The sequence below is a fragment of the Lissotriton helveticus genome, chromosome 7 (genome assembly GCF_964261635.1).
Source record: "Lissotriton helveticus chromosome 7, aLisHel1.1, whole genome shotgun sequence".
NCBI lineage: Eukaryota > Metazoa > Chordata > Amphibia > Caudata > Salamandridae > Lissotriton > Lissotriton helveticus.
Genome location: NC_136068.1, coordinates 1,060,603,897 through 1,060,631,714, shown reverse-complemented (window position 1 = coordinate 1,060,631,714; position 27,818 = coordinate 1,060,603,897). Strand labels below are relative to the sequence as shown.

The following is a 27,818-nucleotide window of genomic DNA, read 5'->3' as shown; positions in this document are numbered from 1 at the left end:
TTTTATCTGTAAATCTATGGCTTTTAGGAAAAGTATGATCTTTTAAACATTACTGTTAATTTATCTGTATTTTATCTTGTTGCATTTTGCCATGTGCTTTTATAGTTATTAATTGTTATGAACCGAATAAAGCTTCATGAAATGAAATGACATGATCACTTTTGATTTCCATCATTTTAGTATCTTCGTATTGTCCCATAATTGAAACTTTCATAGATTCCCATGCTTTTGTATCATTCCCCGTCGTCGGAATGGGAGTCTCGGTAACAAAAATAACATAGCAGTAGGTACAAAAAAGAAAGAAAAAGGCCTAGGCCTCATTCCCTTTTGTAGCATATCCACCTCTTTGTGTAAAAGAGACCAAACTAGGCATCAGCCAATCAGAAGAGCCTCACCCCATAGAACCCTCCTGAAGGAACCTCAGAGCCTCAGATTTTCTACCGCACGTTGTGCTCAGGGAGTCTCCTTTGAGCTCTGCTCAATCTCTACTCTTCAGAATTGTTTCTTCAGGTTTTTTCTCTTCTAATTGTTAGCTGTTCCTCCAGGATGTCTGACAAGGAAAAGCAGAAGGCCCTTTTCAAGCCATGTTCCACCTGTGGCTAGAAAAGATTATTTATTGAGGATAAGCACAAAGAAGGCATCTACTGCCTCTATCCTGATCACAAGGCTGCGGACTGCAAGATCTGCTGCACCTTTTCAACCAAGACCCTCCAGGACCGTGAGGGTAGACTTCTTACATGGCTCCAGAAATTGAAGTCCAGGAAGGACCCTGTCTCCAGTGACAGTGAGGACACTGCATCTGCGTCTTCGACAAGGCATGAATTTCCATGAAGTCATCGCTACCCAAATCCTAGTGATGGGGATGCTCCTCTTTCAGGGTGGGGTGCTCACATGCACCACCTTTAAATTCAAGGCATGTGGCCTGTAAAGGAACACTCTTATCATATCAACCTACTGGAGTTGAAAGCAGTGCACCTAGCCCTGAAAAGCTTTCATCCTGTCCTTCAAAACAAACTCTCCCCTTGTTGAAACAGACAATACAAAGACCATGCATAATCTCTACAAGAAAGGAGGATGGAGATCCAGACTCTTATCCCTGGAAGCACGTCTGGAAACCTCCAGGAACCTCAGGATCGCAGCCGTTCATCTTCCAGGTATCCAGAATGTTCAAGTGGACAAGTGGACACTCTCAGCAGAATCATTCAAGAGAGTCACAAATTGGTTTTAAACAGTTCTGTCCTGCAAGACATCTTTTGTGACTGGGGTTTACCTCAAATAGACCTTTTCACAGACGGAGAAAGCAAAACATGCCCAAGCTTCACCTCAAAGTATTACCAACCAGGCATGTCGGAATTTGTAAATGTCGGAATTTGTAAAGCGCACAGCTACCTCCACCGGAGGTGTCCCGGCGCTGTCCGTATACCGCTTAGGAACCCTTCCTGGCTTTCCTGGGAAATGTCCACTCCTGGGCACCCCCCAGGTGCAGCCAGGCATCCCAGCGCTTTTGGGGCCGTTGTGAAATGAAATGAAATGAAAACAAATTTATAACGCGCAGAACTCAGCCCAATGGGCATCAAGGCGCCTAACAAAATAATTGCAAGTCCAGAGAGCTAATTACTGGTAGGCTTTCTTGAAACACCATGTTTTGAGGGCCTTTTTAAAGAGGGGCAGTGAGGAAAAAGATTTAAGCTCCAGGGGAAGTGCATTCCAGAGACGAGGGGCAACTGTAGAGAAAGCTCTTCCTCCCCATCTGGTCTTCTTAGTCCGAGGAATTACCAAGAGATGCTGTTGTGATGAGCGTAAACTTCTGCTGGGAACATAGCCAGAGAGAAGTGATCCCAACCCATCAGAAGTTCCTGCTTTCAGAGCCCTATGCACTAGACAAATGATTTTGAAAGAGATACGGTGCTCTACAGGAAGCCAGTGAAGGCTCTTTCTGGCTAGAGTTGCAGAGGAGGAGCAGGGAATGTCTAGTACAAATCTTGCTGCAGCATTTTGTACTATTTGGAGACGCTGGATCAGTCCCTTATTGATCTCTGCGTACAGTGAGTTGCAATAGTCTAGTCTTGATCCGACCAACGCAACCACTGTCTGTTTCCTAGCTTCCGGGGAGAGGTAATGCACTATTCTTCGAAGAATTTTAATGACTCCACAGCAGGTGGCCACCGTTCTGTTGACCTGAAGGGTCATTGCCAGCGAGGTATCAAAAATGACCCCAAGGTTTCTAGCTGAATGAGAGGGGACAGGGCAGGTTCCCAAGGATGGCGGCCACCATTCATTTGACCATACATCCTGGTCCCTTCCAAAGATCAGCACCTCGGTCTTATCGCCGTTCAGCCTCAAGGAGTTGAGTATCATCCAGTCGGCGACTGATTGCATACAGCTCCTGAAGCTGGACGCGGAGGTGCTAACCGATTGGGCCAACGACACCATGATCTGAGTGTCGTCTGCATACGACACTACTTCCTTTCCCTGTGCTTTTACTAATCTCGCTAGGGGGGCCACGTAAATGTTAAATAGGGTTGGGCTTAAAGCCGACCCCTGTGGAACCCCACATTGTAGAGTTTTAGCAGGGGAGAGGTATTCTCCCAGTTTGACCCTCTGTTCTCTATGATCTAGAAATGAGGACAGAAGGCTCAACGCGGGCCCCTCTACTCCTATCTCCCTCAACCGAGATGTTAAGATCGAGGGAGATAGGGTGTCGAATGCTGCGGTCAGATCGAGTAAGACTAGCAGCGTTGTCTGTCCCTGATCCACTTTCATTCTGATGTTGTCTGTTACAATAGTTAGTGCAGACTCTGTGCTATGGAATTTCCTGAACCCATGCTGGGTCTGATCTAAAAACCCAGAGGAGTCCATGAAGGCAGACAGGTGCGAATTCAGGTGAGCCTCAAGCATTTTAGCAGGAGCAGGAAGTAAGGAGATGGGCCTGAAATTTTTCAAGATTGTGGGGTCAAGGGAGGGCTTTTTAAGTAGTGGCTTGACAATCGCTTTCTTCCAAACTGAAGGAAAAACCCCCTGTGACAGGGCACCATTCATTACCTCTAGTAAAGGAGGGAGTAGTGTGTCCCTACAATCCTTCAGCACTTTGAGGGGACAGGGGTCTAGAGGAGAGGAGGATTTGGTCCTGTTCAACAGTGAATTAAGGTTATCGAGTGTGATCTGAGGGAAGTTGGAGAGAATCTTGGTAGGATCTTTGGACCAGGCTTCTAGATTTGTGAGGGCCTGGATCGTGTTGACCCCAAGTGATTTTTTCTGTGTTTCCAGATTAACGGAGATCTCATCGATTTTGGCATAGAAAAAGGTTGAGATCTTATCACAGAGCTCCTGCGATCCTGTCACTGGGTCTGGCATTTGTAGTGAACAGAGGGAATCTACTACCTTAAACAGCTCCTTTGATGAAGTGAGAGAAGTAGTAAGGTCAGAGAAAAATTCTTGTTTTGTTTTAATGACCAAGGCCTTATATTCCGCTAACGATCGTTTATGGGTCTCTCTGTCCATAGTGTCCCATGTTTTCCTCCACTTTCTCTCCTGCCTCCTGCATCCCTGTCTCATCAGCCTAAGTGTTTCAGTTGCTGGTGCTAGAGCATCTACTGCTCCAAAAATGGAGTTGGCAAGTTTTTGTGCCGCTTGCTCTGTATCTAATGGCAGGGAGACAGAGCTAATGAGAGGGGCCAAGGAGTCATTAGTGATGTTTTTATAGTTCCTTTTGCCCTCTCCCTGAGCCTGTCCCTTCTTAGATGTGTCTAAATGAGGAAGGGTCAATTCTATGGGAACTGCCAAGTGGTCTGTCCAGACCAGCGGTTCAGGGGTACCCGTCTTAACCCTAGGGTTGTTGGAGAATACTCCATCTAGCGTGTGGCCTGCCCGGTGAGTTGAACCTTTTACCAGTTGAACAAAGCCACAAGCTTCAAGGGGCTCCACCAGGGACAGAGTGTCTTTAGAAGTAAGGTCATTTAGGTGAAAATTTAGGTCCCCTAAAATAGTGAAGTGGGACTTGCCAACATAGGGCTCCATGAGTCTGAACAGGTCACTGCTAAAATTTGATCTAGACCCTGGGGGCCTGTATATCAGAAGGCCTACAAAGGATGCTGATGGAGATGAGGAGATAAAGTAATGCAGTACCTGGACGGAGTCAGATGGTGCCGACAGAGCATTAATGCGGCAGGTAAGATGCGACTGGTAGAGAATTGCCAATCCTCCACCCCTACGCTTAGCTCTGTCAAATCTGTGCAATGCATAACCCTCTGGGATTGCCATTAAAAGGTCATGACCTGAGGTCTCCGTGGCCCAGGTTTCCGTGATAAAGACCCACACAGGTTTTCTAGATGTCACAAAGTCATGGAAGGCTACATTATTTTTAATTATGGACCGAGCATTGATAAGGTATCCTTTCTCTGAGCGAGTACTTTTAGACGAGGAGCAGATATTTTGAGGGGGATAGGTAATCATGGGGGAAATATCAGAGTTCCAGGTGTTATGTGGGGCCATGAGTTGTAGTTCCTCCGGGATATACCTATGTTGGCATGTGGAGTCTCTAGGTTTCATGACCAACATTTCCTCCAAGGTATAGGAAAATACTATCTGGGAAGATAGCTCAGGGGCCCCAGAGCGCAGCCCGCCCTGCAGCCCGTCCTCAGCGCGGACGGGCGCAGACGGGCTGAACTCTGGCGTAACTCCGGCGCTACTGCGGCGCGCCCCCTCATCGCGTCCGCTGCGCGGAGCCATAGCAGTATGGTTTTATATTGGTGACTCACCCAAGATGGCCGCCGTTCTCACTCCACCCGAGTCCCAGGTATACCAGCCCTAATATCGGCAGGACACTCTGGGGGGAGGCAGCGCTGAGTTAATAAAGTGCAAATCGCTTTTTTAAAATGTTAGAATAAAAATGAAGCCTTCACCCGAAAATCGGTGAGGCAACAAACGACGCGCTAAATCAGCGCGCTAGTGCTGGGGGGGAGAGGACACACGGGGCAAGTGCTCACAAGTAAAAGTTCTGTAACAGGACAAACAGGTCTCTTGTGGAGACTAAGCAAGCTATTGCCCAGAGTTGCAGCGTGGGACCCATGATCAGAACAGGCACTGAGGCGACAATATCTAGTCAGGGGAATTAATGAGCCGGAGACCCGCCGAGGCGGGAATCGAACCCTGGTCCCTGGCCAGAGCTCTGCATCAAGGTCTGCCTGCTCTAACCATTGAGTCACACTTCTCCACTTGGGCTTAGAGCAATCACATGTTGGGGATTGCTCTATGGATTGATTGGCTAGTCACATTTCTTTATGCCTTTCCTTTGATCCTGCGCTAAAGGTGATCATGAAGTTGTCACATATGAAGGCAAGATTAATTCTCATTGCTCCGTAGTATCACCGACAGTAGTGGTTCAGGGATCTTCTTCACCTCTCAGAGCATTCGCACAGTAGGCTGCCGTGCAGGCTGGACATCTGTCACAAGTTCGGAGGCCAGATTCTACACCCCTAATTTTAATCTCTGAACTTGGCAGCTTTGCTCTACCACTCATATAATATTGACACCTGAACCTTCCTCAGGAGTGCACAGGTGTTTTGAGAGGACAAAAGACCATCTACCAGAACATCCTATATTTTTTAAGTGGAAAAGATTCTCCATCTAGTGTGCTCAGAACAATTTTAATCCTCTCACCTGCTTAGAAGCAGTTCTTCCAAACCTCTTTTATTTGAATAAGACAAGGCTGCAATTTTCCTCTATTAAAGTGCATCTTGCAACAGTCACTGACTACTGAAAATGCCCTTCACAAATGCCCTTCTTTAATATCCCTGTAGTTAAGGATGTCCTAGAGGGCATTAAGAAAATCGATCCTCCTATCAAGAGGTTCTCTATTAGGGAAATTTCTGGTGCAACCAACCATAAGCAATCCACTCCTCCTAGAGAGAAGAGATAAAGTATGATTAACTCTATCCTGCTACTCACTGCGTTTGAAAGAACTGGCTAAACTCCCACCTACTGGGTATGATGGGACACTGGTGCCCTTAAAGTCGCAGTGTTCTTTTCTCACTGTATTGATACTGCAGCCTCTCAAGCTACATTGCCCTATTCTTCCTACCATTCACTTTAAAAGAAAGTGAAAAGACTTCGTGAACGACGTTTTAAAATGTCACTGTTATTTATTTTTAATGACTTTTTGAAAGTTTAATGCTTTTTTTCACCATCTTTTAAAGCAAATGAAAATGAGTGAAATGTGGAGATATAGCCTGTCTTACGGCTGCAAATTGACATTTTATCACATGTACTTCCAGCCCTTTCTAAAGTAATGTGAAGATACTGTAAAAAAAAATACATTGACCTTGAAAGAACTCCTCCAGGGTCACCACACGAGGATAGTATTAATCAGTGCTTATGATTTCAGTCGAAATTGTCCATAGGAAGAATTACAGGTCAGAAACTATTCTTTCTGGCTACTGTGTATATCAAAGGGTCCGTCGTCTTCAAAATCTAAGTAGTCTAATTCCTTAGACCCATTTAGAGCCTCTGCCAGTTTTTTAAACCCTAAACTAAGATTTGTTATTTGATGGAATATTTGATGTTTAATAGAGAGTCTGTGTCAAAATTTGCCGGGCTACAGTGCTAATTCTATGATGTAATGAACATGATAATGAAATGTGCAATGTACTCTTCTGTTGAAATGTAAGTAACTTTTTCGGGTTCACTGACAGAATATCGATGTATAAAATATAGATGTAAAAAATGTAGAATGCAAAAATATCGTCTCCCAATACTTAAACAGGTAAAGAACAAAAATATTGAAAATAAATATTGATGTAAAAAATATAGTTTTACAAAACATCGATATATATATATATATATATATATATATATATATATATATATATATATATACACATATATATAAATATTTATATATTAAATAATAAGATGAATTTAAAAAATCAAATAGATTTAAAATACATTTGAACAAATATAACAAATAAACATAATTGAAAAAGTTAAACACATTCATAATAATAAATATATGTATATATATTTACTTTAATACAATTATTAAACCATTATTTTAAGTTACGTTATCATTTAAACATTATATATATATATTTTTTAAACAAATATATATATATATATATATATATATATATATACACAAATAACATAAAATCTATTTAAAAAACATTCTATAATAAATTAAAACTTTAAACTATTTCAAAATCTTTCAACTTAAATTTACAACTCGAGTCAGTGCAACAATAGGGAAAGTCTTGGATAGCGGAGGAATAACATTTACGATTCCCACTCCAGTCAGTGCAACAGTAGGGTAAGTGTTAGATAGCGGAGGGGTAACAATTACTATTTCCACTCCACTTAGGGCAACAATAGGGTAAGTGTTGGATAGTGGAGGGGTAAAAATTACTATTCCCCCTCCAGTCAGTGCAACGGTAGGGACTTTGTTGGATTGCTAAGGGATAAAATGTACTATTCCAACTCCAATAATTGTTACAGTAGGGAAAGTGTTGGATACCGGAGGGAAATTACTATTCCCACTCCAATGAGTGCAACAGTAGGGAAAATGTTGGATAGCGGAGGGTTAAAAATTAATATTCCCTCTCCAGTGAGTGCAACAGTAGGGAGAGTGTTGGATAGTAGTGGGGTAAAATGTATTATTCCCACTCCAATCAGTGCAACAGTAGGGAAAGTGTTGGACTGCGGAGGTGTAAGAATTAATATTCTCACTTCAGTCAGTTCAAAATTGAAAAAAAAAATATTAACACCAAAAATATTTAAAAAATAAAATGAATAAAAAAATATATAAATATGTAAAAAATTAAAATACAAATATATTTAATATTACAAATTTAAAAAACATATCAGAATGTTAAATGCATATGAAAAATACCTACACATATTATACTAAATAAAAGAAAAAAATGTTTTCAAATAAATATTTTTAATTAGAAATTATATAGAAACAAAAACATTATAACATAAGTTTACTTTTTTTTTATTTCCTACCCTATAACACCACACAATTTAGACGCCACATCTAAATTTAAAAATATGTACTCACATAATTAACATAATTACCAATTAAAGAAATATTATTAATTAAAAAACTAATTAAAACTCATACCAATTAATACATGTCTCACATGTTACCCCTATAACCTCCACAAACCACAGCTAAAAATTAAATTGTACAAAATGTAATTACGCAATTAAAACATTTTCAATTAAAAAATAATATTTAACAACTAATTATGAAAATTAATTTACTCCTCTTTCCCTATTTTTCTCTGTTCTTTCCCTATTTTTCTCTGTTCCTTTGATTATTGTAAGCGTCATTGTGCCAATACAGCATTAATCTATGTTGGATGATTTATTGTATTGTCTATGCTTTCATTTTCTTCAATCTTCAATAAAAAAGATTTGAATAAAAAGAAGAAAAAAAAGAATTTACTCCCTACCATTTACCCCTATAAAAGTAAAACGTACACACAAAAAATAAACAATTATCCTAATTAAATATCAATTAATTAATTAATATTAATGATCAACTAATTATTAATTGATTAAACATAAATTACTTCCCGCCCTTTACCCCTATAAACCCTATAACCCACATCTAAAATTAATTACACAATTTCCATATTTAATGTTCAATTAATATTAATTAAGAACTAATTATTAATTAATTAAACATAACTTACTTCCTACCCTTTACCCCTATACCCCCACCTGCACCTGAAATTAATTACACAATTTCCATAATTAATGTTCAATCAATTAATATAAATGAATAACTAATTATTAGTTAATCAAAAATAAATTACCATGATTAATTATCAGTTAATTAACTAACATTAATTAACAACCAATTAATAATTAATTACAAATAAATAACTTACCACAGTTAACATTATAAAATCTCAATTGAATAAACATTGATAAATTAAAAAATAATCATTAATTTATTATAATTAAATTACTTCTCACTCTGTTCCCCTACAAACCCACAACCCGCTGCGGAACTAAAAAACGCAAAATGTAATAAAAAAATAAAATTGATAACCACTAAAAAGTTAACACATATATTAAAAAACATAAATTCTTATATAAAACAAATGCATCACATACATTTAAAATATAAACTAAAATACATAACACTAATTAAAAAATCGATATTTTAAACAACTATATTTTTCAAACGTTATTATTGACTTCTTTTTTTAAAAAAAACTATATTTCTTACCTTAAATTCGATATTCTTGACCACGATATTCTTGCTGTCAATATTTCTGTCATGATATTTCCAACTCAATATTTGTGTAAGTTGACATTTCCAAATCGATATTCTGTCTGAATACCACCTATTTATCTCTTGCAGGCCACTAGCACTTAACAGCTGTTCTATCAAACTTCTTCAATGCCTTTATTGAGACTGAAGGAAGCAAGCTGAAATAAATTCAATTGTCTTTCAGGTTGTTTATACGCTTTTCATGAATGGTGATAATCTTAGTGGGTGGCCTCGAGTGGTGTCTGAAGACATAATGACTCAAGCCCACAGATTAAAAAATGAAATATTTGTCATGGAAGGCAAAATGAAAGGCAAGACTCTTCTTTCTTTGCCAGAGCATCTAGATAAAGTGGACATTTCCATGGATGGTGATTTAGAGAGGTAAGGGCTTGGCAGTGTTGCTTTCTGTGTTGATAACTTCCAAACAAGAGAGTATTTAATATTTTTCAAGTTGTATGCTTCTTCTTATGTACCTTTGTAAACTATAATGCAAGTGCCAGCTAGTCAAGCTGGAATGAAAAGTATAGTGCGTGTGATAGGGAGAGAATACTACATGGGTAACTGACAAGATGGACTATAATGCATGTATGAATTAAAACGTCTTGCTTATTTCTTTTATATTAAGATGAATTACACCACCATCAAAATCATATAACTTCATAGTATTAAAATAATCGTATTTGGTTTCTTACGTTCTTCATATAATGGTTTCTTCTTTGAGATGCGTGTTTATTAGAATCTGTTTGCCTCCCTAAGAGATCTTGCAGTACATTTAAATGTTATCCAATTGTTATCATTATCTTCATAATGCTAAAACATTACAACAATTGTTTGAACTTCTGGAACGCTCTCATATCTACCCCTTTCCTAAATTTCTATGTCCCCATTTCCTTCCCTTAACTTTACATGTCTTCGTTCAGCTGAGTTTCACTGTGCATTCAAACAACTTCTTTCCATACGAATGTCCAGGAAAGGATTTTAGGCATGCTGTTTAATGGCCAAACTTGATTTGGGAAATGTAGAGAACACCTTCCAAAATATCAAGAAGACATGCACAGACACGGCATGCTTCCAAGGACTTTACGCTGCAGATGTCCCATTTCATCTTCCTTTCCAGGCTCAACGGCCTCCCGAGCCTAGAGAGATTTCTCCCAATATGGAGGCCAAGTAAGACCCTGCTACCCTCCTAAATAATCAGGGTACAATTACAGCTATTTTTCAAACAGAGACCAGTTCCAAGGATATGAAAAAACACAGGCAAGAAAAAAGAGATCGTCCCGCAGCACTTATGCTTGACTTTCACAGCTGCGCCCACTTACAACCCCAGAATTTCTGGTCAGGTGAACAAATCTGCTTTTGCACCCACTTGGGAAACAATCACTACAAATCGCAGATAGTACAGTTTGATACCACACTGGAGTTTATACAAAAACCATTCACACATCCCTGTAAAAAAAGAACATCACCTGCATTTGCAAGAGCTACAACAGAAGGAGAAGGTCCCAAGGAACCAGAGGAAACAAAGGGGCATATTCTCAAGAAGCTATCGCCGAGTTAACAGCACTTTATCGCAGCGAAAGTCGCGATAAAGTTATCACCACATTCACAAGCTGGTGCTAGCAGCCCATAGCACCAGTTTACACGAGATAGCAGCCGCAAAAACATCGCCACAGACGACCCCGGCAACTATCGGTAATGAGATGCAGAGTAGGCGTTCTCATGCAAAAAGCCGTGACAACACCACTCCGCAATAGTCTCAACGACCAGCCAGGTAGGCGATAAGATCCCAAAACAGGCAATAAGGCGCGTTAGCAGCAGGAAACTAACACCTGCTCAGACCTGATGCAAAGTCGGAACTCAGCCTGCACCACACAAGGGGGCCCAGCCCAGAGCCACACCTGAAGGGCAACAGATGCCATGGATCCAATGATCATGCAGCTCGGAGCCCCAACAGGACGACAACACCCACCGCCACCATCCTCATGACCCCCCCCGGCAAGCCCCTGGCAAAGGCATGCCACATCAACTACACGGAATCATGTACTAAAAAAAACTCCTGATATCGCACAATCACATCTGGTGACATGCATGTGTTGTCACAAAAATGAGCATCACACATTCACCTTCAAATCTACAAATGAAACTATATTCAAATAAACACAGAACAGAAAAGAAGACACATGGCGGCTCCCCTCGTGACAACCCACAGGACACAGCCTGCAAAAAACAAAAATCATGATGAGATGGTGTGTCCTGCGCACATCAAGGGACAGAGAGAGAGCGAAGGAGAGAGTAAGACACAGCTAGAGAGAGCGAGAGATAGACAGACAGAGAGGGGGAGAGAGTGATAGATGGACAGAGAGGGGGAGGAGTGATAGACGGACAGAGTAAGGGAGAGAGACACAGAGAAAAGAAGAAAGGTACATGGAGAGAGAGGGCAGACACTGTGCACCCAGGCCACACTGTTCACCTGCTGCCACTGGTGTGTCTCCAACCACGTGCCGGTATGTAGTGCAGTTCACCAGGTCCCACATCTGAAACATCCGTCATCTGAAACAGAGTCCAGATACAAGAATGGCAAAGTACATACAATAGCACACAACATCATCGCCTGCCCACCCTTCCGCACCCAGGCAGCTGCACCCCAGCCCCACCCGCCACCCAGCGGTGCATGCCCTCCCCTGTGCACCCAGGCCTCTGCAGATAGCTGCTCCTGCAATTTCAGCTCTCTTACCAGGAGCACAAGCTACCGAAAATTATTGCTGAAACCTATACTTCTATAGGTCGAGTTAATTTGGGAGCCAGACCAAATAAAGCACAGCTTAAGGAGAATTCAGAAAGGGATAATACCAACCATGCACCTGAGTCTTCTAAAACATATAAATGCTGGGATACACAAATAAAAGGAAGAAAGACCGAAAATACGAGGTGCAACTCCACAACGTTACAACCTATGTAATTGTGATGCAATTAAACAGCCATATAGGTATCAGTATGCTGAAATTTGTCCTTCTCATTTCTCTTCCAGGGGATCCTCATCAAAGTCATAAGCACTGAATATTCCCGCCCATGTGTGGCGACCCCAGAGATAATAAAAATGATATATGAAAAAACATATATATATATATATATATATATATATATATATATAATCAGTAGGAGTTGCCCTTGTGGAAGAGACGCCGAGGTGAGTATTGATTTGCAAGGATTTATTAAAGTGCTGCAGGGTCGTAATCAGAGAGACCGGCTTCTCTTAGTTCATAGTCATTGTGCCTGGACGCATTTCGAGATTCCTCTTCATCAGCAGCATTGGGACAGCAAATAATCAAGGCGCGGCAGATGCTTTTCATATTTATTCCGAACCTCCCTCAGTGGGTGTGGCTTGTTTAGCGGCATTCTGGTCCGTGTAGTTGCACTTATTAAACCTCTTGTGAGTTGCGCCTTGAAAAATGCTTGAAAGTCTATTGTTACCACAGTGGGCGAAAAGCATAAAGTTCTTTGAGAATGCGCTGTGTTCATCGCACTTTAATTTGCCTCACCTCCCGTTAATGATTCCTTCTGTCGAAGTTGTCACGGGCCTGCAGTTGCAGTGTATCCCTTCCGCGACCGGACATGGCAGCTAACATAAAATCAGTAGGAGTTGCCCTTGTGGAAGAGACGCCGAGGTGAGTATTGATTTGCAAGGATTTATTAAAGTGCTGCAGGGTCATAATCAAAGAGACCGGCTTCTCTTAGTTCATAGTCCTTGTGCCTGGATGCGTTTCGAGTTTCCTCTTCATCAGCAGCATTGGGACAGCAAATAATCAAGGCGCTGCAGATGCTTTTCATATGTATTCCGAACCTCCCTCAGTGGGTGTGGCTTGTTTAGCGGCATTCTGGTCCGTGTAGTTGCACTTATTAAACCTCTTGTGAGTTGCGCCTTGAAAAATGCTTGAAAGTCTATTGTTACCACAGTGGGCGAAAAGCATAAAGTTCTTTGAGAATGCGCTGTGTTCATCACACTTTAATTTGCCTCATCTCCCGTTAAGTATTCCTTCTGTCGAAGTTGTCACGGACCTGCAGTTGCAGTGTATCCCTTCCGCGACCGGACATGGCCGCTAACATAAAATCAGTAGGAGTTGCCCTTGTGGAAGAGACGCCGAGGTGAGTATTGATTTGCAAGGATTTATTAAAGTGCTGCAGGGTCATAATCAAAGAGACCGGCTTCTCTTAGTTCATAGTCCTTGTGCCTGGACGCGTTTCGAGTTTCCTCTTCATCAGCAGCATTGGGACAGCAAATAATCAAGGCGCTGCAGATGCTTTTCATATTTATTCCGAAACTCCCTCAGTGGGTGTGGCTTGTTTAGCGGCATTGTGGTCCGTGTAGTTGCACTTATTAAACCTCTTGTGAGTTGCGCCTTGAAAAATGCTATATATATATATATATATATATATATATATATATATATATATACATGTGATCAAGGCTGCAGTGACGCAGCCGAAACGTGTCATATTGACTATGGAGAAATAAAGCACTGAAATAACTACCTTACACGTCTGTGGTCTGTACCTAATTCGCCTACCGAAGAAGTTTGTAGCTCAGGACTGTTGGTGATATATATATATGTTCAAAATAAAACAAATTTGAAAAGTGCAAGTCGAGTCTGACGATCTCCTCTCTCAGTCCATGAAGAAGGGGCGGGTTTTTGGCCCCGAAACGCGTCGGACATTCTTTTTAAGAAAGAGGGAGCTTTCAAGCATTGTTTGGGTGCCACACAGAAAGCGGAGGGTACAAGATACTGCGGCGAGCCCTCACCAAAGCGCTTGCGCTTTTTGCTGTTTCATTTTTCAACGGCCTGCCTTGGTCGGGGTGAGGAGCTCCGCTTCAAAAGCGGAACAAGTATCCAAGCAATTGAAGCCTGAGGCGATGCAACTCACCACCGCCTGTCAGCACAGCATCTTCCTGAAAATAAAGAGCGATGTTTGAAACCTACCCTCCCTTCCTACTCAAGGATTTCAAAGACATTGATAAATGAGGGAAGACGCCAACCTACTCAAGGTATTAACAAACCACTCAACTTGCAAAGACTACAACTACCAGAAGTCTCGGTGTCCAAAACTCCTCCCACTTAGGGCGGTTGACGCCCTTGTTCAAAATAAAACGAATTTGAAAAGTGCAGGTCGAGTCTGACGATATCCTCTCTCAGTCCATGAAGAAGGGGCGGGTTTTTGGCCCCGAAACGCATCGGACATTCTTTTTAAGAAAGAGGGAGCTTTCAAGCATTGTTTGGGTGCCACACAGAAACCGGAGGGTACAAGATACTGCGGTGAGCCCTCACCAAAGCGCTTGCGCTTTTTGCTCTTTCATTTTTCAACGGCCTGCCTTGGTCGGGTGAGGAGCTCCGCTTCAAAAGCGGAACAAGTATCCAAGCAATTGAAGCCTGAGGCGATGCAACTCACCACCGCCTGTCAGCACAGCATCTTCATGAAAATAAAGAGCGATGTTTTAAACCTACCCTCCCTTCCTACTCAAGGATTTCAAAGACATTGATAAATGAGGGAAGACGCCAACCTACTCAAGGTATTAACAAACCACTCAACTTGCAAAGACTACAACTACCAGAAGTCTCGGTGTCAAACTCCTCCCACTTAGGGCGGTTGACGCCCTTGTTCAAAATAAAACGAATTTGAAAAGTGCAGGTCGAGTCTGACGATCTCCTCTCTCAGTCCATGAAAAAGGGGCGGGTTTTTGGCCCCGAAACGCGTTGGACATTCTTTTTAAGAAAGAGCGAGCTTTCAAGCATTGTTTGGGTGCCACACAGAAACCGGAGGGTACAAGATACTGCGGTGAGCCCTCACCAAAGCGCTTGCGCTTTTTGCTCTTTCATTTTTCAACGGCCTGCCTTGGTCGGGGTGAGGAGCTCCGCTTCAAAAGCGGAACAAGTATCCAAGCAATTGAAGCCTGAGGCGATGCAACTCACCACCGCCTGTCAGCACAGCATCTTCATGAAAATAAAGAGCGATGTTTGAAACCTACCCTCCCTTCCTACTCAAGGATTTCAAAGACATTGATAAATGAGGGAAGACGCCAACCTACTCAAAGTATTAACAAACCACTCAACTTGCAAAGACTACAACTACCAGAAGTCTCGGTGTCCAAAACTCCTCCCACTTAGGGCGGTTGACGCCCTTGTTCAAAATAAAACGAATTTGAAAAGTGCAAGTCGAGTCTGACGATCTCCTCTCTCAGTCCATGAAGAAGGGGCGGGTTTTTGGCCCCGAAACGCGTCGAACATTCTTTTTAAGAAAGAGGGAGCTTTCAAGCATTGTTTGGGTGCCACACAGAAAGCGGAGGGTACAAGATACTGCGGTGAGCCCTCACCAAAGCGCTTGCGCTTTTTGCTCTTTCATTTTTCAACGGCCTGCCTTGGTCGGGGTGAGGAGCTCCGCTTCAAAAGCGGAACAAGTATCCAAGCAATTGAAGCCTGAGGCGATGCAACTCACCACCGCCTGTCAGCACAGCATCTTCATGAAAATAAAGAGCGATGTTTGAAACCTACCCTCCCTTCCTACTCAAGGATTTCAAAGACATTGATAAATGAGGGAAGACGCCAAGCTACTCAAGGTATTAACAAACCACTCAACTTGCAAAGACTACAACTACCAGAAGTCTCGGTGTCCAAAACTCCTCCCACTTAGGGTGGTTGACGCCCTTGTTCAAAATAAAACGAATTTGAAAAGTGCAAGTCGAGTCTGACGATCTCCTCTCTCAGTCCATGAAAAAGGGGCGGGTTTTTGGCCCCGAAACGCGTCGGACATTCTTTTTAAGAAAGAGGGAGCTTTCAAGCATTGTTTGGGTGCCACACAGAAAGCGGAGGGTACAAGATACTGCGGTGAGCTCTCACCAAAGCGCTTGCGCTTTTTGCTCTTTCATTTTTCAACGGCCTGCCTTGGTCGGGGTGAGGAGCTCTGCTTCAAAAGCGGAACAAGTATCCAAGCAATTGAAGCCTGAGGCGATGCAACTCACCACCGCCTGTCAGCACAGCATGTTCATGAAAATAAAGAGCGACGTTTGAAACCTACCCTCCCTTCCTACTCAAGGATTTCAAAGACATTGATAAATGAGGGAAGACGCCAACCTACTCAAGGTATTAACAAACCACTCAATTTGCAAAGACTACAACTACCAGAAGTCTCGGTGTCCAAAACTCCTCCCACTTAGGGCGGTTGACGCCCTTGTTCAAAACGAATTTGAAAAGTGCAAGTCGAGTCTGACGATCTCCTCTCTCAGTCCATGAAGAAGGGGCGGGTTTTTGGCCCCGAAACGCATCGGACATTCTTTTTAAGAAAGAGGGAGCTTTCAAGCATTGTTTGAGTGCCACACAGAAACCGGAGGGTGAGGTACTGGGTTTTTAAGAACCGGCACAGAACCGGTAACCCAGCGGTGTCAGGGAATCAACACCCAGAGACCTCGGGTTCTTCCTGATCCAGACCACAGAAACTCAGAGTCTTCTAGGTGAAGTCAAAGATTTGTTTATTGGCTGCAACCAAGGTAACAAGTGTCCTAGAAGTACAACACGGGTATATTCTCAGGAGACTGCACACTTTTACAAAGTCAGGCTTCTCTTCTTATACACAATTTTAGGCTCTAGGCAAAACATTCTTGGTTGTAAAGTAAATCGTTAACATACTTTTAGTACAAAGAGAAAACAGAGTCATGATGACATGTCCATATTTCACTTTTATGTTTTTTTAAAGTGTGTGTAAATTGATTTTAGAATTTGTACACCTCCCACTAACCTGTTAGGGGCACTCACCTAGACTCTGAAAACACCCGTGCAGCCGACCTAAACGCTGCCACGGGGAAGAAAAGTCTCCTTCACCGCCATTAGCGAGTGAGCCTGATTACAGGCCACGCCCACTACTTTTGGCCACGCCCCCTTGACTACTTAAAGCGCCGACGCCCAGTCTCTCTCAGAACCTATACTCCTGAGGCACAGCCGGGAGCTCTGCTGAAAAATTGTATGAAAAATGTTATGTTTTTTTAAAGTGTGTGTAAATTGATTTTAGAATTTGTACACCTCCCACTAACCTGTTAGGGGCACTCACCTAGACTCTGAAAACACCCGTGCAGCCGACCTAAACGCTGCCACGGGGAAGAAAAGTCTCCTTCACAGCCATTAGCGAGTGAGCCTGATTACAGGCCACGCCCACTACTTTTGGCCACGCCCCCTTCACTACTTAAAGCGCCGACGCCCAGTCTCTCTCAGAACCTATACTCCTGAGGCACAGCCGGGAGCTCTGCTGAAAAATTGTATGAAAAATTTTATGTTTTTTTTAAAGTGTGTGTAAATTGATTTTAGAATTTGTACACCTCCCACTAACCTGTTAGGGGCACTCACCTAGTCTCTGAAAACACCCGTGCAGCCGACCTAAACGCTGCCACGGGGAAGAAAAGTCTCCTTCACCGCCATTAGCGAGTGAGCCTGATTACAGGCCACGCCCACTACTTTTGGCCACGCCCCCTTGACTACTTAAAGCGCCGACGCCCAGTCTCTCTCAGAACCTATACTCCTGAGGCACAGCCGGGAGCTCTGCTGAAAAATTGTATGAAAAATGTTATGTTTTTTTAAAGTGTATGTAAATTGATTTTAGAATTTGTACACCTCCCACTAACCTGTTAGGGGCACTCACCTAGACTCTGAAAACACCCGTGCAGCCGACCTAAACGCTGCCACGGGGAAGAAAAGTCTCCTTCACCGCCATTAGCGAGTGAGCCTGATTACAGGCCACGCCCACTACTTTTGGCCACGCCCCCCCTGTCGGTATAAAATCATGTGCCGCATTCGGACGTGCAGCGGACGGGCGCAGCGGGCGCGCCGTCAGCGCGCCGAAGGCGCGCCAATTGCAAGCCCGTCTGGGCCCGTCCGGGCCCAGCCGGACCCGGGCCCAGTTACTCTGCCCATTTCTGTCAAGAAATGCCCGAACTACACCCGGGACAGGCTCCTGGCCCTGAACACACAAAAACACCCCCTCTGCAATTACACCTATTCGGGCGACAATCCTTTTACCGGCTGCAGTTTCTGCAACCCTCCTGGCACAGACTCGGCACCAGGCGGACTACAACTAGGCCTCCTCAACTGCAGATCGCTCGCTAAACATGCGCATGAAATTAACCTCTTGATTCTAAACCACGCTATGGACATTCTGTTTCTCACTGAAACATGGCTTACTCACAACAATGGCCCTGATATAGTCCTAGCACTCCCTCCGGGCTATCAAATCTGCTCATTGAATAGACCAGTTGGTAGAGGAGGCGGCCTAGCCATAATATCTAAGGACGTGTTCTCCTGTAGAATCTCGGATGGTAACATCAAAGGTTGTGAAAGCTGCCACTTCTCCATCCAAATCTCCCCAGTAACATCCCTGTCGGGAATGCTTGTATATCGCCCCCCTGGCCAACTCACCGATTTTCCTAGCAAACTCACTGACCACATCACCATGGATTGCACGACTTCCTCCAACTATCTCCTACTGGGGGACCTCAATATCCACTTCCTGGACCCGGTCCACAAACAGGCTGTAGAACTCCTACAAGATCTTTCCTCTATGGGCCTCGGCCTAAAAAACGCACAGGCGACTCACGACAAAGGACAGCTACTCGATCCCATATTCACTAACATCCAAGATCTGAGCACTCGCCCCCACGTCCCCCTCCCTTGGACCGACCACTTCCTGGTCCCCTTCGAATGGCACATTAACATCCCTCCACCTCAACCTCCTAAATTCAGAACCCTTATTAGACGCTGGCATAAACTGGTCCCAGAGGAATGGGCAGCTAAACTAAGTGAAGATACCCCTCCCCCCTCTCAAGACACTATCACTGCTGACACCAAATTTAACACATGGATCTCCCAATCTCTGGACGACATCCTCCCGAAATCCAGCACCCTCAAACGTACCAAGAGAGTCACCCCTTCCCCCTGGTACACTCCCGAATTAAACTTACTACGGAAGGAATGTAAGAGGAACGAACGCTTATGGAGGAAAGATAAAAAGGCAGACAAAAAAGATATATTTCGGGCCTCTTTAAAATCCTATAAAAACGGAACTCCTCAATACTAAAAGCGCCTTCTACGAAGATAGAATTAAAAACGCCTCCTGCTCGGCACATGAAACCTTTGCCGTCCTTAAGGAACTCCTCCAGGCCCCAGACCCCCCAGTAAAACCTCTGGACCCCAAAGCAGCGGAAAGCAAATGCATTAAACTTTCCACCTTCTTCGACGAGAAAATCCAAAAAATTCTCGCGGACCTACCCCCAATCACGGCTGACAACCTGGGCGGGGATCCTTCTAAATCTCCCATTTACTGCCCTCACTCCCCTGATGGCAACCTACCCTTTCTGGACAACTTTGGCCCAGTGTCTACGCAAGAGGTAGCCGCGACATTGGCTACAATTAAAAGTGGCTCTCCTCGCGATCCCGCCCCCCTCCGTTTTCTGAAAAAAGTATCTAGCACCATCCTCCCCCCCTCACGTCCCTCATTAATTCCTCCCTCTCGCAGGGTCTAGTCCCTCCTAGCTGGAAGGCGGCAGTGGTCAAAGGCCTTTTAAAGAAACCCTCTCTAGACCCCCTGGACCTAGCCAACTACAGACCTATCTCCCTCCTCCCAGGAAATAGCAAGATCACGGAGAAGCTAGTGAATAAAAAACTATCACTATTCCTTGAGAGCAACAACCTACTCGGGACCTCCCAGACAGGGTTTCGTCCAGGACAGGGCACTGACACAGCCCTCCTGGCAGCAGTGGAGAAGGCCAGAAGCATTCTGGACACGGGAGGATCAGTGGCAGTGATCCTCCTGGACCTCAGTGCGGCCTTCGACACTGTGAGCCACCACACCCTAATCCAACGACTGGGAGACATCGGAGTAAGGGGCACGGCCTTGAAGTGGCTAAAATCTTTCCTAGACGGACGCTCCTTCCAAGTCTGGGAGAATGACAGCCACTCCCCCGCAATCCCCCTCCGTTGTGGAGTACCGCAGGGCTCATCCCTTAGCCCTATGTTATTTAACGTGTATATGTCCCCGCTGGAGAAACTGGTCAACCCGTTCGGCGTCTCGATTATCAACTACGCCGACGACACCCAGCTGGTGGTAACCCTCTCACACCCGCACCAATCCCCACCCGACCTTCACAGCTGTCTCTCGGAAATTCATAACTGGATGAACTCCTCGGCACTGAAACTGAACGGGTCCAAGACCGAGATCCTGCTGCTCGGACATAAAGAGCCCTCCCTGCCGCCTGACATCTGGCCCGTCTGTCTAGGTGACCCCCCTACACCGAAGGAGGAGGTCAAGAGCCTGGGCGTATGGCTCGAAAAGGACCTGAGCTTCAGATCACAGGCCAAAAAAACGGCAGGAATCTGCTTTGGACTCCTTAGGGCCTGCAGAAAGGTCTTCCCCCTGCTCCCCGCTACCTCCAAGAAACTCCTGATTCAGGGCCTCATTATGGCGAGGCTGGACTACTGCAACGCAATCTACCTGGGTGCCCCCGAAGCCACCCTCAATACCCTGCAGAAAGTCCAAAACGCCGCGGCCCGCCTACTTACCGACACCCCCGCCAGATCCTCTGCAAAGCCAGCCTTGAAGCTGCTGCATTGGCTCCCAGTCAGAGAAAGGGTGGCTTTCAAGGCCCTCTGTCTGGCCCATAAGACCCTCCATGACAAAGGCCCACCCATCCTCAAGGATTTCATCATCCCTTACAATGCGAGTAGGGTCCTCCGCTCAGGCGGAGAGAACTTCATCACTGTTCCCAGAGTCAAAAAGGCCCAGTCCGGAGGACGCCGCTTCTCGGTCCACACGGCCAAACACTGGAACAACCTTCCTCGGAGACTGAGAACTGAACCTAATCTTCTCCAATTCAGGAAGGCCTTGAAAACCTTTCTCTTTCCTTAAATCCCCCCCCCTTCGATTCTGACCTCTCCTGAGTTCTGGTTCTAGAGCTGGGATGCTCTAGGGTTACTACGCGCTCTATAAAACCTTAACACACACTTCGTGCTGCCTACAACAAATCATTTGGCAAGGCCCAACATTTCATCAGATATCACTGGACCCCTAATAAAAACGGGCACCTCCTCACCATAAAGTAAGTGAAGCAAAAGAGTGGAGATAGATGTGGGCGAGATATGGCAGGTGTGCGCGCTGAAATGGTTTTATGGTTTGTTGAGCCTAGATGCTATCTCGCTTCGGCCACTGGGAGGGAACTGACCTAACGAGTTTGGCCTGGGGCAATGGTTCCAACTTGTACAGGTCACGGAAAAGTCGATTAAGGAGTATGTGTCCTTGTGGAATTGAATTCAACTGGATTAAGGCCTATGTAAAGGGCAACACATAAATGGAAGCCAAGGGTTCAGAATGTAAATGACGATTTCGAGGTGAAATCGTCACTCGAATATGCTGAAAATATATGTGCATGATGTACTCGTCATTCTCGGTCTTTTGATACCAAATTCGTCATGTTTCGACGAGGTTTTAATTCTCGAGTACAGAATAATTACACAAATCCAGATTTTCATAACCACAATCCCTCCTTTTGCCCTTACATAGGCAATTAATCTATCCTCATGTTAGTCTGAGTCCAGATCGATATTCGTAAAGTCATTGAGATGTTGCTGTAACATCATTCTAGTGCTAAGTTCATCTCTTGACACAGGCTTCCTTACACATGATGTAGCACAGAGGCCACATATTGCAGGAGCACACTGTATGCATAGACAGAACAGGAAAAGAATGGCTAAGACCATCCCAATGACCATCAGAATTTTCCATCCCCAGGCAGATATCAGTTCCCAGAACCATCCCATTAACGACCAATCTCCTTTATCCACATGAATAGACTCGGAAATCTTATGTAGTTTGGAGATGGCCCGGTACACTGTTGGAGCATTATCTGGGATGAAAATGCAACAACTAGACTGGATCAATTTGCATACTCCACCTCGGTCCGCAAGTATTACATCCAAAGCGACCCGGTTCTGAAGGGTCATAAGTCGATCCGACTGGAGCTCAGCAGTCAAGTTACTAAGGGCACCAGCAGTTTCAGTCACGGTGGACTCAACTACCCTTGTTAGTTGCCTTATGTTTCTACTGTTAGCCATGGATCCCCAGAACGGCAGGAAACCTTTTGCAAAGTCCCCAAATTCTTGACCTGCAGTGTCTTCTTTACTCAAGACACCTCTAACTACCCTTGTCCGGTGGTAATCCGCCGCTGCTGTGTAGGTGGGAGGCAACAGGAATGAAACAAAACATGAGCCCGAGAAGTCAGGGGGCAACCATGTATAGGCTCTATCATGGCAGATGAAATAAGTACCCTTAGCGCCTAAAAACGCAGGGGAAGTCTGAGATCCAAAGACATACGTTTCTGTACAGATACTCTTCCCTAGCTGAGCTCTGGGATTCTTGCCAATACCTTGCAGACACAGGTGACCCTGATGGGGTACGATCCAGATAGGGGAGGATCTTTTGGCTTGCTGTTTCTCACTTAAGGTAGTGCCATATCCGGTCACGTTCCAACCTACATATGCAAGTATCTCATCATCCGAAGTATCCTCATAAGAAGTTACTTCCTTGATCATGTCAACTATACCTTTTACTAGGGCGCTAGTCTTAAGGTTGTTTTTTTTACAGAACGTAGGGGTTGGATTTCTCGTGCATATATGAACATTGTCCTATATGCCCATACTGAACCATTGTGACTAAATGGCAGGACCAAATAGAGGATACCTTTATCCGTTGTGTGAGGCATGAGACCGCACACCCAACAGTTAGTTGTGTTCATTACAAGTTGGTGTTGGTGTAATAACTGAACGAAGGAGTTATTAATGAATTCCAACCTTCTATTGGATTCGTGATCAGGCAGAGGGTGGAAAGAATGAGAGGAAACAGTAGGAGGAGGTCTGGGTGATGCAGTGGGCGCAAATGTTACACGGAAAGAGAATAAAACATAACTTATCAAAAAGATCATTACGCTGGATAGCATAAAAATACACAATATTATAAAACTTTTCTTTGTCATCGTTTTTCACAGTCTCTGCTTAAAGTTCATTTGTTTGGCAGGTCTCTCCACATCAGGAAACTCCATCCTCTCTAAAGTGCTGCCCGCGGTGGGAGGTTGCCTCTGCTAAAGGATGCTTCCGTCAGTCTAGGGCAACTCCCTTGGACCAACCAGAACTACCGACCTAACGTCGTCAGCTGCACCCAAAAGACTTTAATCAACCGCGGCCCTAGCAGTGGAACCCGGATGGCGGTTCGAAAAACAAAAATAAGCAACTTTCCTAAATGGGAGAGCTGCACTTTCAAAAAGAGTACTTGGGAGGAAAAATATATGTTTATTTGTCCATAGGTCTTTGTCTCAAATCATTAAAAAAAATCACTTTTACTAGTCCATTTTTCTCGGTCTCAGATTGTAGCGTCTTTTTCCTGGTATTGTCTGGTCCTGAAACAGGAGTTCAGACTCCAAAGAGTTCAATTGTTCTGATGGTGGCAAGGTCTCTTGAAAAATGTTCTCGCTTTCACATTCAGGGTTAGTCTCTTTTACACGGTCATCGCTAAAAGGTATGACACGTGGCACAGTTGTAAGCTCTGAGTCAGTGACAACCTTCTGGACCCACTGGTCATGTGGCGGAGGTGAAGGGATTCTTTTGCAATGGACCCCGTGGATCCAGTTGGCCTTCCCCTCCACTCGAACTGCTGACCTCGTGGAAAGAAGGACGAGATGTGGCCCGGTCCACCTGGGCTGGTCGTTCTTGGTTCTCTGGAACTTCTTCACGAGTATCCAGGAGCCAGGGACAATGGAGTGACCTGGAGTCTCAGAGACCGGAGGCAGGGTGTTGTGGACCTGTTGATGCAAAACACGCAATTTAGCAGTCAATTCATACAAGTAATCAACAAAATAGGGTGTTGTAGCTCGCTGAACTTCGTGGGCCTAGGCACTCCCCATATGTTGGCTGGCCGGCCAAAGACAATTTCGTAAGGGCTGAGTTTCACTCGCGAATGCACAGTCATTCTGGTGGATAGGAGTGCTAAGGGTTGAGCGTCAGGCCATTTAAGACCTGTGCTCGCTTGGATTTTGGCCAATTTAAGTTTTAAAGTGCCATTGTAACATTCTACTAATCCAGCTGATTGGGGGTGATTTGCAGCGTGGAAATTCTGCCTAATGCCTAGCCCTTCACACACTCTTTTCATCACACGACCCACAAATTCACTTCCGTTGTCAGACCAGACCATTCTAGGCATTCCGAACCTGGGGAAGTACTCTTTTACAAGGGCTTTTGCTGTGGACAAGGCCGTATTGTCTTTTAGGGGATAGGTTTCTACCCATCTTGAGAAAGCACAAACAACAACGAGCACGTATTTTAAGTTGTTGCACCTCTCCATGTGTATGAAATCTAGCTGCAAAACCTCGAACGGATACGTAGGAGGTGCAAAATGACCAGCTGGAATTGGGGTTCCCCTACCAGGATTGTGCTTTAGACATACCATGCAATTCTTGACAACGTTCTCTGCACACTTGGGAATCCCTGAATTCTTCCACACTGGGGTCAACAATTCGCAAATCCCTTTCACGCTGATATGAGCCATTCCATGAGCCATTGTAACCACTGCAAGCACATATGCATCGGGTAACAACCATCTCTGATGCTCTGTCAATTCAATCCAACAACCATTTGCATCCATTCGACCCGTACTCTCTCTCCACGTGCTCAACTCTTTCTCTGTGGCCTCAGCTTGGATGGACTTCACACTCTCTATCGTGTCCTCACATATTCCAACATCACCATTCCATCTTTCAGGGCCTGCAACATACATTCGGCTCATCACATTCTTTGCCGTTTCTTTAGCGATCTCATCAGCAAATGCATTTCCACGACCTACATCATCAGTCACCTTCTTGTGAGCACTACATTTCACAATCGCCATTTGCAGGGGCAAGGTCAGTGATTCAAGAAGCTCATTCACCAACTGACCATGCTGAATCTTTGCTCCATGCGAAGTCAAGAAACCACGTTCTCTCCACAATCGCCCAAAACTGTGAGCCACGCCAAAAGCATACTGGCTGTCGGTATAGACATTCACTTTCATTCCTTTGGACAATACACATGCTCTCGTGAGTGCGACTAATTCTGCAGCTTGAGCTGAACCATGCGGTACTCGTGCAGTTTCAACGACTGTGTGCAAAGTTGTGACAGCATATGCTGCAGTCACGTTACCATTTGGGAGCTTAAAGCATGAACCATCCACCCATAACGTACCATCACATTCAGCAAGAGGAGTGTCAAATAAATCCACTCTCCCTTTTGTCTCTTCCTCTGTTGTGAGGAAACAATCGTGCTGTTGTAAAGCATCTGTTTCCTCTGCAATTGGTAACAACGTGGCTAGATTTAAGGTACTGCATCTTTTTATGTGCACATGGCTCGCTAGCAGCGTTAATTCGTAACTGGACAGTCGAGCACGAGTTAAGTGCTGTGTCTTGGTCCTATTTAACAATGTGTCTACTGCATGCGGAACCATCACGATTAGTGTATTATTCATTACTAGAACAGCAGACTGTCGAATAGAAACAGCTGCTGCTGCTGTGGCCCTCAAACAAGTTGGCAATGCTTTAGCTACCGGATCCAAAGTTGACGAAAATAGGCGCATGGCCGCTGTCTACCTCCGAATAGCTGAGTCAACACAGACAATGCACAGCCCTCCTTCTCGTGGACATACAATGTGAATGGCTTACTGTAGTTGGGGGTACCTAACACAGGAGCCGAACATAATGCTGTGCACAATTCGAGAAAACTTTTCTGACACTCTTCAGACCAAGGAATGGGATTGGGTGTATTTTTACACGTTAATGCCACCAAGGGTTTGGCCAATAACGAAAAATTTGGAATCCACTGTCTACAGTACGATGTAATGCCCAAGAAAGCACGCACTTCTCTCTGTGTTCTTGGCACATTCAATTTTGCTATTGCCTGAATTCTTTCTGGGGTCAGTTTCCTTCCCTCCTTCGATAAGAGGTGACCTAAGTATGTCACTTCTTGTCGGCAATATTGAAGCTTGGAAAGTGACACCTTGTGATGCAGATCACACAGATGACGCAATAATGTCAATGTGGCCTTTTTACAAATTTTCTCAGTATCTGCAGCAATGAGCAAATCGTCCACATACTGTACAAGAGTGGCACCTTTAGGCAAAACAATCGTGTCAAGCTGTGTTTTCAGAGCTTGACTGTATATTGAGGGGCTTTCACAGTAGCCCTGAGGAGCGCGTTTAAAGCGGAAGCTTCGACCTCCTAAACTGAAGGAAAAGATATCCCTGCTCTCTTCAGCAATTGGGATGCTGAAGAAAGCATTCTTTAGGTCAATCACCGAAAACCACGAAGCAGAAGCTGGAATCATAGTCAATAATGTGGTAATGTCGGGGACAACTGGGAATTGTGGCACAACTATCTTATTCACTTCTCGAAGATCAATCACGAACCTGTACACAGGTGGCTGAGAAGGGTCAGTTCGTTTTAAAACAGGCAGAACAGGACTATTGCACACGTTGCCTCGTGTTTCCTCAATCACATCCTTTTCAATCAATTCGTAAACAATCGCTAGCAAAGCTTTTTCACCCTCATTAGATATTTTGTATTGAGGAATTCGAGGCATTTTGACGTTGGCTTTCAATGTTACAACATATGGTGGAATTTCTAAAAGACCTACATCATTAGGACCAGTAGCCCAAAGAATATCCGGGAGAAATGACAATTCTGCTGGAAGTGCATCTCTCGACAAATACATGGGAGAAATTACTTTCTTACCTAAAGTAAGTTGTACTCCTGAAGGAGAACAGTACAAAGTCGCATACAATCTTTTTAACAAGTCCAATCCTAGCAAATTTTCACCACAACCTGTTGTCAGAATAAGGGGTGCTTCTAATTCACAAGGACCAACAGAAAGAGATAAAGGGTCAGAAATCGGATTTCTAACTGGGGCGCCAGAAAAACCTACAGAAACGTTCATTTCGCCAGACAAAGGTGCGCCAGGGAGTTTGGAGTGCATAATAGAACTCTTTGTAGCACCAGTATCCAACAGAAAAGGCTCTGACACACCTGATGTAATCACCTCAACGTAAGGTCCGCTCTGATCTACTGGAACTGAAACAACTCCCTCTCTTTGTCTATGGCTGTCCTAGCAATCATTACCTTCCCAATGCTCATCTTCTGTGTAATAATCATCAACGTAGTATTGAGCTGTCCTGTCAGATACGTTATTTTGCTGATCAAACCTGTTCATAGAGTTTTGTGGTGGAAGGGGACGTGCGTTCTGAGGGGCGTTTCCACGCCCTCTACCTCTAGGTGCTTGCTGACTGCCACGACCTCTAACACCAGAAACTCCATTTGCACGTTGTAATAGAATAGGACAATTATATTTGAAATGACCCTCTTGTTTGCAATATAAACACTGGTTGGGGCCTACAGATACACGGGGTTGATTATACTCGAATCTTTGCGAGTCTCTCTGATACT

The 27,818-nt window shown here is 44.3% G+C and overlaps 1 protein-coding gene across 3 annotated transcripts in view; it reads left to right on the top strand.

The window, feature by feature from the left end:
• DNAH17 (dynein axonemal heavy chain 17) overlaps positions 1-27,818 on the top strand; it is a 12,633,448-nt gene that overhangs the window by 255,718 nt on the left and 12,349,912 nt on the right. For all 3 annotated transcript variants that reach the window (XM_078653923.1, XM_078653924.1, XM_078653922.1), the window contains exon 3: positions 9,465-9,661. In XM_078653923.1, coding sequence (XP_078510049.1) covers positions 9,465-9,661 — 197 coding nt within the window. The remainder of the gene's footprint in view (positions 1-9,464; positions 9,662-27,818) is intronic.